General features: G+C 44.9%; 1 protein-coding gene across 1 annotated transcript in view; it reads right to left on the bottom strand.

Annotated features, from left to right (window-relative positions):
- The window catches only part of T265_06992 (hypothetical protein), a gene marked incomplete at both ends in the record, with an annotated part of 73,117 nt that overhangs the window by 56,056 nt on the left and 4,630 nt on the right, over positions 1–12,431 (bottom strand). Inside the window, one exon of the mRNA XM_009172409.1 lies at positions 3,955–4,349. Coding sequence (XP_009170673.1) covers positions 3,955–4,093 — 139 coding nt within the window. The remainder of the gene's footprint in view (positions 1–3,954; positions 4,350–12,431) is intronic.

Raw genomic sequence — 12,431 nt, 5'->3', positions numbered from 1 at the left:
TTTCCAAGGTACTATTACTCAGGGATTGTCGATTTGGTTCGGCTTTCGGCAAGTTCAAAACAGTGATTCTGAGAATACTATTCCACTGTTGTTGAACTATGAATACGTTAAGCACAAAAAACAAATAAGCATATACTCGTCACTGAGTTGCCGTAGGCCGCCACGCCTTGATTTCTTCCAGGAACCCATGATGGATTGTGCGATTCACCCAAAATTTCACCCTAAAATGGGTGTGCTATCGACCCGATTGTCTAAAAGGTGTTACTTTCAGAGGGAACTCCTACGGTACTCTTCACGCATACGGACTCGGATTCTGTCAACAGGCACGATGGTACCCGTTAGACTGAGAGTAATAGGAGGCAAGTGTCCGGAATGAATAGTGCGAGAGTTCCGTGCCGTGTCTGTTGCGCAGTCACTAAGGGAAAGTATGTCTGACGCATGGAATCTATAGCTGAATGACTGAAGGAACTGTGGGCGGCAATGATACATGTTATCGTCTAATACCACTAGCCAAGTCGAAGCCCCCAGGAAGTTTCCTGCGTCTCTGGTCGCCAGAAAACCATGCACGCTCAACCACCTTTGGCTGAATGTCATAAAAGTTGCCCGCTAGATCCGAGTCCACTGGAAATCTGCATTGCCCATTGGTCGATACTCTGTACCTCACAAACAAGACGACACTTATGAGTCTGGACAAGGGTTGTCTATAGGAAACGGCCGGTAAGCTAACGAATCAGGCATGGAAACGGGATATTGACTTGCAGATTGGGATGAAGGAAGGCTTGGCAACACTACCCATAAGCTCGATGAATCTTGTGGACAGGTCACGACTGTTTCCGTTCCCGATTTTGATTAATCTAAGTCTGAACGGCGTAACGGTAACGCTCAGCATGTCCAGCAGATGGATCGGCAGAAAAGATAGTTTCATGCTACAAGGAAAAGTGCCATAAGTCGGGGGACAGGAAAACCTAGCGAATTATTGCTACCAGTGTACGAACATGGGCATTTACCAATGGTTACGTGGCACACAAGCCGTTCGTGTGTTTTTACCAATAAGGCAATCTGTAAAAGACCCTTCACTGAATGAAACCTGTGGGGTAGTAGATTGCAAGGATGCATAAGGTACCCAGCTTCCTAACAAAAATGCTAAATTACGACTAAGGTGTACCAACAGAAACTGGCACAATCACTTTTTCTCTCACAGATGCACAGGAATCCGAGGAACAGAGTCAGTTTCAGTGATGTCTTTGACTTCATGTGCTCAAAAATGTGTAGATACCAAGGTGGCTGAAACGCGCATTACGGTGGCTTCTCCTTCAATTTCACGGGCCGACAGCCGCCTACTCGCTGACAGGCGAAATAAAGCCCAAATCTGTATACTTTAGCTCATTCAGTAGAAGTACTACCGAACCTAACTGGCCAAATAAGAAAAGTAAAACAGTTTGGAGTTGTATCACTCCAATGCAATCCAATTCGTAACAAGAGAGCCAGGAGGTTTGAAACTAGATAGGCAGTATCTGCACTGAACTTTCCCACTAGAAGATCGCGCCTTAACCTATATCATAGCCGATTCGTCGAAAATGCGTCAACTAGAGACGAAAAATGACAAGTAATGGAATAGGTAGGCTAAATTAAGACTGATCAAAGTGTAACAGCCGTCTGCGAGGAACATACGACAAAACCTATTGATGAGTGAAAATCAAATTTAAAATCACGTGTCAGTAGGGATCCGAAAATGCAGGCTAGCGGTGACAGGTAATGCCCAATTCCCCAACTGGTCTCTGCCGACAAACAATGATTGGAACAGTCCCGTTATGTGCCGGTGTTAGTGGAGGGACGAATTTCGAGTATCGTTCAACTAAACATTACTACAAATCGCCCTACGAGAGTCACAAATGGAGGCGCGAGATTACATACTGTGCGGTTTCCGAAACATTGCATAGAAGCTGATCATGCGCCGCAAATCACGGCGGGTGCTTCGAAAGTGTGAGGACAGTAGACAACTGTGAGTTCAACCTGGTGTCAAATGGGGACGAGTCAACGACAAATCGGAAGGTGACAGAGCACGAAAGTCTCAGCAACCAAAGGAGCTCGCAATTTGACTGCCAGTAACCCAGATAACCTTCAGAATGGGACGGATAAGCGGTTGGGACAACATTCAGTAAGCCTCTGCATCGGAGTTGCCGGCTTCAATGTTACCTAGAATAGATCATTTCAATTTTACCCTCTTTCATCAAGTATCTGTGCTGAGCTGCTGCAAATTTTAGGTCTCATTATCCCCCATCACTGGTGGGCGGTGACAGCAGGAAAAGCCACCACCAAATTGAGGGAATGAAAAACTTGCCAGGGCAACTAATAAGCCAGTTATATAAGTTCAATGTCAATGTAGTTCAACACCATCACATGTCAAACCAGTGTTTCACTATCAGCGTAATTCGTGCAAATGCTCCCAAGAAGGATAGGAAGGATACAACCAGGATGGGAGAAACAACAACACAGGGCTTAACCACATTTTCGACGTCAGCTGAAACGCTGAATAAAAACTCCATTCTGTGAGAACAGTAAGACGTCTCCTCTGGGTGATGTCAAGAGACACAGAAAATGAATTCTCGTCATCTGTCACTAGCAATATAATCGATATATATATATATATATATATATAATCGATTAGAAGAGTTGACATTATGTTTCTGTACTAATTGAATTCATACAATGGAAATGATGGCCTCCCGCAGAAAAACAACCTGAAGCAGACAACAAAGTCACAGTTAAGAAAAGAGCAAGACGATTTGGTTTGCTAGTGTTGTCTCGGATGCCTGAGGATGGCAACATGAAAGCAAGTAAAACAAATGGGAGAAATACGGGCAGGTCATCAGACGGAAGACTTATCTAAACAAGTCACCCACGTATCGACAATCGATGGTGGTGTGTTCCGAAGAGCTGAGTAGCTGGATCAATACTACATCTGACTGAAAGTCGGAATCTATCAGTTGTTCACCGATAAGCAGAATCAGTTTGGAGTTGGTCAATACAAACATGAAAAGGTCAGTCTTTGCCTCCACAGCACAGATGCTGAACGGCAATTAATCCGCATCTTTTCCGAACCTTTCTAAACTGATGTCATTGAGACTGCTGGTTGCTCCAAACAAAGCTTGGAATGTGAAGGCCATAGGGGAATTGGGGAGCTGTAGACTCGTCAGATACTGCAACACTTCAGTCGAGCCAAAGTAAGAATCTAATCAAAACATCTTGCGAAAAACCTCCCAACAAGTGAAATGCATGAAAGGATCTACTCATTAAATTTCTAGACTTTCCGATAACCGGTGGACGGTTTCGCCCTTTCAGGGTCTCATCAGGTAGGCGCAATCCGCGAATTTCCGTCAAACCTATGTTCTACTTGAACCCAAATTGCACGGGATTCAACAGATGTACTAATTTTCATATCAGTTGGGTTTTCACAAAAGACTCACCTGAACCCCCCTGAATCTCTTGTTCATGATCGAAACAGTTATCAGTCCCAACCGAGTTTTATAAGCCACTGGTGACCGTAGAATACACTGGGTTCAAGTTCAAATAAACCGGTCAAAAAACACTCGTTCTTTCACCAACCCAGAGGTTTTTCCTTCCAATCAGACTTGAGATAACCTGCTGCCGCTGAAATCTTTGAATCATACTCGGTTGGACACTAACCGTAGTTTGCTTAATCCACGCTTGTTAGGCTGAAAAAACGAGACCGAAAACACCTTGGCGGCCGGAATGTATGCCACACAAACAAAGATTGGACGGTATCCGTTATCAACCGAAAACACCGAGTTCAGTCAAGGACGAATGATCGAGTAAACAAATCTACTTGCCAAATGCGTTTCTAAACTCAAAACAGTACAGATACAATATGACACTACAGTTAAGTGTCAGGCGCAACTAAGAGCACACTTCACAATAAACCCCAACACTAACCTTCAGCTTGTTGTGGAACGTGCCGCGGAATACGACGTTTAGATGTGGTGATGGCTGGTTTCTCCCGTAGGCCGTGAGTATCGGCTGCGTCTTGCACGCTCCACACTGAGGATGACGAGCGGCTTAGATTTGTCTGCATCGGTGCCTGGTTTGAGATCGACGTTGGTCGTTTAATATTTGTTGACTCGTTGTCCACTTCCGCCGCTTGGAACGGGTCAGAATCCAGTGTCAAACTTTCATTGTGGAAGATTATCGTTAGTCGATGAGGCGCCTCTAGCTGCACTTTCAGTGGGGAGTCTTGAAGCAAATCTGGACCCGAATATGAGTCTACAGGTTCTAGACGATACTCTATTGCATTAGGCTGGTTGTTCGTGGGTGTTACGCGGGCGAATCCCCTTAAAAATGGAGAGAGAAAGTACGGAATAAAGGACACTCAGCTTATATGGTGCCTTGGAATTGGGTTTTTTCTGTAAAAAGCGGAAAACAGCGCGATGAAAATCAATCATGGTTATTTTACAGAACGGCGGACTATAATTAATTATGCGTCATCTGGTTAATGCCAGTTGTGTCGGTGAAAAATTCCCCTCTCAACAGCCGTGGTGTCTTGCTGACGCAAACCACCCATCTGACTACCAGTCATTGGAAAGCATACGACAAGACTGTTGAATACACGGCTGACCTTTGAAGTTGATCTATTTCGCCTGTCACAATAGAGCAAACGTATAAAAGATGGCGCTCTTCCATCCATTTTCGTGCCGCTCTGCCCAAACTCAACCGATCAGAGGGGATGAAAATAGGATGCCACAAATGAAACACACGCACACACAATCAAACAATGAAGCACAACCCATCATCGTTACGCTCCATTACGCATCCTAACAATGCACCGATGACATTATCTAGATTCGTGATGAAATGTTTGCAAGTAAATTGCCCAGCTCACCGAACAAACCAATGACCGTATTCCTAAGCCGTTGAACAAGGTTGACGAACGGAGAGAAGAGAGAGAGTGCGGAGTAAGGAGCGCCAGGAGGACCAAGCTAAAAGCTTATCTTCCTTCATTTTGTGTACAGAAATGTGATTATTGGTTCATGTGAAGCCTCATGTGTGCTGTTCATCTTGCATGTGAAAACAGCCTACATTGAAAGTCAGAGAAGCACCGTAGAGAACAAGCATTTTCGCAAAAGTCATCGGAGTCGAATCCCATCGGTCTCATCAAACTGTCAAAAAATACTGTGGCTCTGAAATTAGCATAATTCTGGACGAAAAATTGCTTCAACCTTGAAATGCACCCTCAGCCAATTATATTCCATCTTGTGCTTGAGTCTCCTATTACCGTTTTTTTAATATCTTCATTTTACACCAGTATGATAGTCATGGAATCACAGGGTGGACAGTCAAATATAGTTGTCAGAAATGGTTGGGATCTACGATTCAGCTGGGATTTCTGAAATATTATTCGTCTACCGCTACCTTCTCCCAACCACAGACCCATATAGCGCCCCTTTGAAATCATGGAATTCCCCAATAAAGTTAAAACGGACAATCACAGCGGATGCTTTCATTGGTGATCACATCACATAAGACATGGTTGTCCTCATCATGTCAGGCGATTCATACGTTCGCACTCCAAAATATACAGAGTTCGCTTCAGTAGACTGCTGCATTACTCATTCTAGACTGTTTTGGTAGCACAACAACCTTGGGTAGGTAAAAAAACATTGGTCATCAATTTCTATTGTGCTCCATAAATCAGTAATCACACGCAGGATGACAGCCTACACCGACGAGCAGCTTTATTGGACCACAAGCTCAGGTTCCTGTAACTCAGTTATTACCCAGCCTAATAACCGGCTAGCAGGTACGGGTATCCGATATCGGGTTTTTTCTATGAAGAAAACTTTTCTTTACAGCGGATTCTTTCCTGGGACGACGTCTTTTTACGTCAAGGTTCAAATACTGCACACTGAGTTTCCTACCCTAAAAGGTACAATGCGGTGAGATACTAGCATAGCGGAGATTTGTCACAGCGCGGAAAGTACATGAGGAAGCCCCCGTCAGGCCAAAACACTTATTTAGAACGGATGGCTGCAGTCTTCTACCTGGATACATTCATCTAGAATGGAGTTCGCTCTATTTGGTGAGCTGTTTGACCGAAATACAAGCTGGTTACTCCGAACCGCAGTGACCAGATCACGAATTAACTCTCATATAGGATCTGTTAGTCAACAATCGGGTAATTCTTGCATTTCCACTCCTAACCAGTCCTGTCGTTTTCCACTGGCCAACCTACAACGTACACCCCATTAGTTAAGCAGAATCCTGTGCAAAGATGAGATCGAAGTACTTGAACTATTTCCAAACATATTGTATCCGATATGTAAGAGACATGCAACTGTTAGACTTGTTCGAACAAGCTGTAGCAACCTTTCGGTGCCTAGCTGCCATGCCACCCGAAGGAAGCACGAGGGCTGCCAAGTATCAAGTATCAAGTATCAAGTATCAAGCATCAAGTCTCTCATTTTCTCTCATTTTGAAGCCCCTCTCATTTGACAATTCAGAATAGCGACCTAACATGAATTAGGCTCACCACTTCACGAAGATCAGAAGCGTTGGAACAGGTCCAAGTGTTTAGTTTTGATCTTTTGGTTACTGAAACCAAAAACTGGCTCATGACGACGCTCAATGGGAACAACGTAAGGATTTCTTGTGCTCGGCTTCACGAAAGAAAAATTTGGAAGAAAAATATAACGACCGATTCTATCGAAGATTTCAGTTTCCGCAGGCCTATATGTTGTAGCTAGAATTAACTAGGCAAGCTGAGTGCAAACCGTATTGGTCATGGTTCACTAGACATCTAGGTTCAGATCACCGATCGATTGACCGGGGGATCTTTGTGTTCGCGTCAATGATGTAGATGTGTTTGTAGACGTTGGTACGGTGACGGGGACACTTGTTTTAGGAGCCCGACTTAGGTATAACGCGTGCACCAGGCACCTTTACGCGGAGCGTTACACGGCGTGATGGCAGCCAACGCAGTGGGTCAGTGGTTAGAGCGCGAATTTACTGACTGGAAGGTCCGTGGTTCGAACCCGACCTCTGCCCCTTGACTTTCCCCGTCTAGACTTGGGCAACCTAGCAGTATCCAAGCCCTCGTGCTCCCTTCTGGTGGCATGGCAGTTAGGCGCCGAAAAAGTCATGGTTTCTGATGAAGTAATCAATATAGGTCAAGACTTGGGACTGAAATTTGACCACATGTTGATAGTATAGACGCAATTAGATTCAAAGAGTCTAACTAAACCCAGACCGAGAGGTAGAGAGTGTATGACCTGGCAACGAAGTATGAACACACTAACAAGTAGGCCTTGTCGGATCGACAACTGTAAATTTCCTGGATGGGAATCCTGGGACTCAGCTCACCAACTCACCAATGGTTAATGACACTGGCAAAAGTGGAAGAATCGCGCAGTCAGTAGCGCTTGTGTATCAAAGCTATCGCCATCAATGCGTAGCTACCCAGTTTTCGAATGAACTGAACATGCCATCGCCTCCAATGCTTTACGGTATGTCCCACACTCTCCCACTTTCCGGTGATTGAAAATGTAGCGGCCGAAACCACTGTGCATATGGTACAGAGTTTATAACTGACAAACTGAATTGAATTGCCACTAAGCCGAAGCTTGATCATATCCGTATGGCATTCGGCAGCTTTGCTCCCTAAGATGAACGCCACGGGAATTCCCATATAATACCAACACGAGGCCGAGGAACTCCCCTGAGTACCTATATTCCGGTCGTCGAACTACTTAAAAAAGTAAGCTATTGACGTGTAGCTAAACAGCAGTGCAATTGTCTCAACTCGATTTTAACAGACATCACGATTGTCAGCCCAAACAAGCACTACAACAATGACGCTTACCAAAACAGAATTCGAACTCTGCAGAGCGTCATCTGCCATTGTGTGCACGCAACCCATAAAACAGGTAAACCAATGACATAGTTCAGTCGAAATAAAGCAATTTCATAGCAGTTCATTTTCGCTTACTATAGTCCTAAAATTACATTGAAAAGAAACAATGCAGGTCAGATTTACAAGTGTCTGTCATAAAATTGTATGAAGACGCCAGGTGGAGAACGGTGTGGACACAAATAACGTGGCAGCCGTAAAATAACAACGGACAGGCTGTATGGGGATCACCCTAAATTACATGGCAAGCCACATCATACCATTCTCACCTATAGTCCAGAGAGCGGTCCAACGTCAACTCTCCACACAGACAATTTTGACCTACCGAATTATCGAATTCCATTACATGAAGACCTGGTACAGCTTGAGGTCACAACACATCACCGCCACGGAATATTGATTACTTCATACGTTCATGATATCAACGTGCAATGTAAGCTAGGCGTATACATTCCACACCCTTTGTCGTGCAGAAAAGTTGCAGAAATCCAGTATATTGACTTGACTATTTGATGTTAAACTTTCAATAATGTAAAGTGTACAACACCAAACCCATCTCGTCACAGACATCAACGGCCACAGCTCGTGTATATTCTGTATGATGGTTTCGTCTTACCGCCACAAAAAACACTAGCTTCGAAAAGTACATGATTCATTCACTTTGCGGTCACTGACCAAACAAGTTACGCCGACAAAACCAAAATCACAACCCTTGTTCGTCGTGGAATGAACGGCCGATTTAGAGATGCCATCCGATATCCAACCAACAAAATTAATCAAACGCGAAATAGAAAGTACCATAAGCAGCATTAGTAAGGATGAATGAACTGAGGTTCCGGTCCACATAAGAATCGGTCAGGGTGTGAGTATCGACAGAATGAGGCCAGGCGAGCAACACAAGTCTGTTAGTGGTACAGTCAACTGACTGAGTAGAGCTTAGGAGGTCAAAGAAGAAGATCAAGATGTAAAGATTCGAAACCGACACAACACGAACAGGTGTGCCCGCCAGCTGAGTCACGCCAGAAGGACTGTGCTTTACGGCACTTGTTTACATCAGACAGGAGAGGGTGAGGGGCATATGTGTCCTCGTTGGAAGCCAATGCATCGCAGTCAAATAATGAATCAGTTGTAAAGAAAAATGTATTGTTTCGGTCCAGCGGACGCGTATGGGTATAATGTACTGCCAGGCAGTGAATAAAAAGGATAACTGGAACGAACCCCAAACCAAGATATGAATGACCCACAATAATCAGCTTGGTTGCTTCTTGGTTAAGGAACACCGTGGAACAACCTCAAGCTTGAGGTTTTGTTGCAATCCCTCCATCCGACGACCCGCTGTTCAAAACTTCCTCTCTAATACGATCATGCATCCGTACAAGTCACCCACAAGGCTTGGACTGTTCGTCGCTCCATAATAAGTCGTGAATGCGACTGAATTAGTCTGGGTTTTTTTGAGTTAGTAATAAAGATATAACACTTTCTACTCGGTTTTTCATAAAACGCCCTTGTCAACGTAAAGTAAGACAATTAAGTACTAGTCATAAGGTAGATGAAAACTCCGTACAATCCATTACCAGTTCCACCATTCATCAGATAGGCCTTGTCTCCGAGTCTCCGTCAACCTTATTTTCTACCTGGACGCTGAATTGTGCATGTGTTGCGACATGTGTCTATTGGGTTCGTTGCTCCATGGAGGCACAGTATAGGTGACCAAACAAGATCGGATTCACAGTTTGAGTGCTCACGAGGACCCGGGTACTCTGTTTACCGGTCGTTTCAAGGCCAGAGACGCTTTTTTGTTTGGAATAATTAAAGCTACTGACTATTGGTCAACCAGGGTGAATAGCACAGGTTCAACAGTGACGAGTCACCTGACTTTTTTCAAGCGCTCTCTTTGTCTCTTTGTCCATCTTATCTGAACAGTAGTGTGTTGAACGTAGGTCAACCCATCTCGTGGAACATCTCGTGAGTTAGTCGATAGCGTCGAGACAGCCTGAATATGCGCATCATTGCGGCTCTACTTCAGTCACTTCCAGTAACAGAGGTAATCGTGAGGAGTGAACCATACCGACGTGTCAACTGTCTGGTCAGTTGCACGCATGCATAGTTCAAATCTTACGCATACCAGACGCGGAAAATACGCCGTGGCGAGATTTTTTACACTGAAGAGCTCGTCTCAGTAACGGACGAGAAAACTTTGTACATGTCCGATTTCTGTGAGCTAGGATGACTCCAGTGCCGCATCCTGCACGGGTCCAGCCGACTACGTCAATGGAGTAGGTCGGGCGTGCGTCACCAGGATACGTTGGCGGGACAAGGCGTTGACACAGTCGTAACGCCCACGCACTACCAGTAGGTCTGAACAACAGTGACAAGACGCACCAAACTACCTCCAGACATGCGACACAAGGGTGAAAAATTGTCGCACCCAAAAAATACACCGTTTTGAAACAGAGCCACCGTAAACTTGTTGTATTCAAACTTAAACCGTAAACTTGCTGTTGATGCTTGGACACACTAATGGCATGCGCTAACTTCAACACAACATTTGCCAAAAAAACTCCATGAAACTCATCCAGGGTTGGCAAGCCTTACGGTGCAAAATCACAAAGGGTTACAAGTATTAGGTTGCTGAGTACCTTTAGACTGAATAGTAAACACGAACAAGACAACCGCCCACCGACGAATCCCAGAAACATGGGGCAGACAACTGGCACTCTCGCAACAAAATACCTCATTTATTTTATTCGGTAGTCTGAGTCCAATACAGAACCATAATCAGTCGTGAATCCCATCACGAACAGTGCTGTGGCGTGAAAAGACAAAGGTTGCCCAGTACGGCGGTGGTCTAATCGAATCAATGCAGTTATCTGGCAGTTGCCGCCCTTGCTTTGGCCCGCTAGCTGGAAATCGGCGATCCTCGTATTGACGAACTTCGTTTCGTGTGGGTCCCCTCCATACCATCGTGTTCCGTGCGCCAGTTTCCCACCTCTTGAGATCCACTTCAGCAGCCTTTAGAATATCGACCAAAGTATTCACATATCGAAGCCTTTATTTGCCAGGGTTTGGTTTCTTCCTGTTCAGCTAACCATATTGAGGGTGTTTCAGAGTCCTGTTCCAACACCCATTCGGCAAACATGTCCCCCATTCAGAGTAGACAGCTGACTGTGGACTCCATTCCATCAGATTCATGCAGCGCTCAAGTATCGGTTGTACCGGCACACAGTCAATGTTCAAAAAAATTATATAAACGCAGCTAGGCATGGAGGAAACACCCATTCAACTGCGCATGGACGATGTCTCCTCGACTGTGGACGAAACGTCTGCAAGCCAATTGCTAAGCTCGACGAACAGATCAACCATCAATAAACACACCTGCCTATATTTCGACACATCAGCTATATATAATCCGATTGCGTCGGGTGCAGTCCACTAACTTTGATAACAAACCCGGTGCACAGAACCTTCATAAAAACAGCGGGGAGTAACCCGTACACTGTATTCTCCACAATCATGCAGTTTGGCTTAGAACTGTGTTTTAATTGTGAAGTACGATAAACTAACATATATCTCTGTCTGCCATTGGGTGTTCCAAGTTAACTCTCAGGCCATTGACACAAAGCTATGCTTCAAACTGGCCACATGTTTGAAGAACATAATCTCACTCGTATAGAGGATTTTTCTTGTATGTTTGTACCACTCGAGGCTATGAACTGACAAAAAGCGGAAAAGTTGCTCTGCGCGTTCAACGAACACAAAACGAGTGTGTGCACGTGAGGTGAACGTGCTTGGCATGTTTGTCTGGGTTGTGGGCATCCGCAGCTCGATGTAGATCACGCTGTAGTAATACCAAGCCCTTGGATCATAAATCAACAGCCAGCTGACCTGCAACCAATTAGCGCGAATTTCGATGCATACCAAGGCCTGGACAAATCACAGCCTAGTGCGATATTGTTCTGGTCTGTCATCCCTTGTCAACCGGAGGATAAAATCAAACTTGCACACTGATCTCCTAGGAAGTTAATGAGAAGAAAGGTGCCAAAGTACCGTTTGAGCCCTCATCTGGTCAGTAATCCTAGCTCCAGTCAGAACGGTTTTCTCAGAAAGAGGTGAAGTCAAATAGAACTTGCCTTGAAGGTAACAGAACACGTTCTTCACAGCATGCACGTGCCTGAATAAAGTTGACAAAGTTTATTAAAGATCTTAGTTCGACTGTGTCACACCCATAGCAGCTAGGTTCGCTGTCATGTTGACCTAGAACGCACCCAGCAGTCACTTTAAGGTTAGTCCACCAAACTAACATACGATGTAACGCACGGGACGTAGTCGTTTATGTGGACTATGAATGTGTCACGTGGACTATGTGTCACATCAGAGGTTGCACGGCCGAGATGGTCACAAGTCCGACCGTAATAAAAACAAAACGCATATTGCCTCGAGGGAACACTACGCACAAAGTTTCTTAACACCCTTGAACAGCCCCCCTCCCCCCCCCCGCCCCACTTTCCCC

This window comes from Opisthorchis viverrini (assembly GCF_000715545.1).
Source record: "Opisthorchis viverrini unplaced genomic scaffold opera_v5_153, whole genome shotgun sequence".
Lineage (NCBI taxonomy): Eukaryota > Metazoa > Platyhelminthes > Trematoda > Opisthorchiida > Opisthorchiidae > Opisthorchis > Opisthorchis viverrini.
The sequence above is the reverse complement of the archived record's forward strand: the minus strand, read 5'-3'. Positions and strand labels throughout refer to the sequence as shown.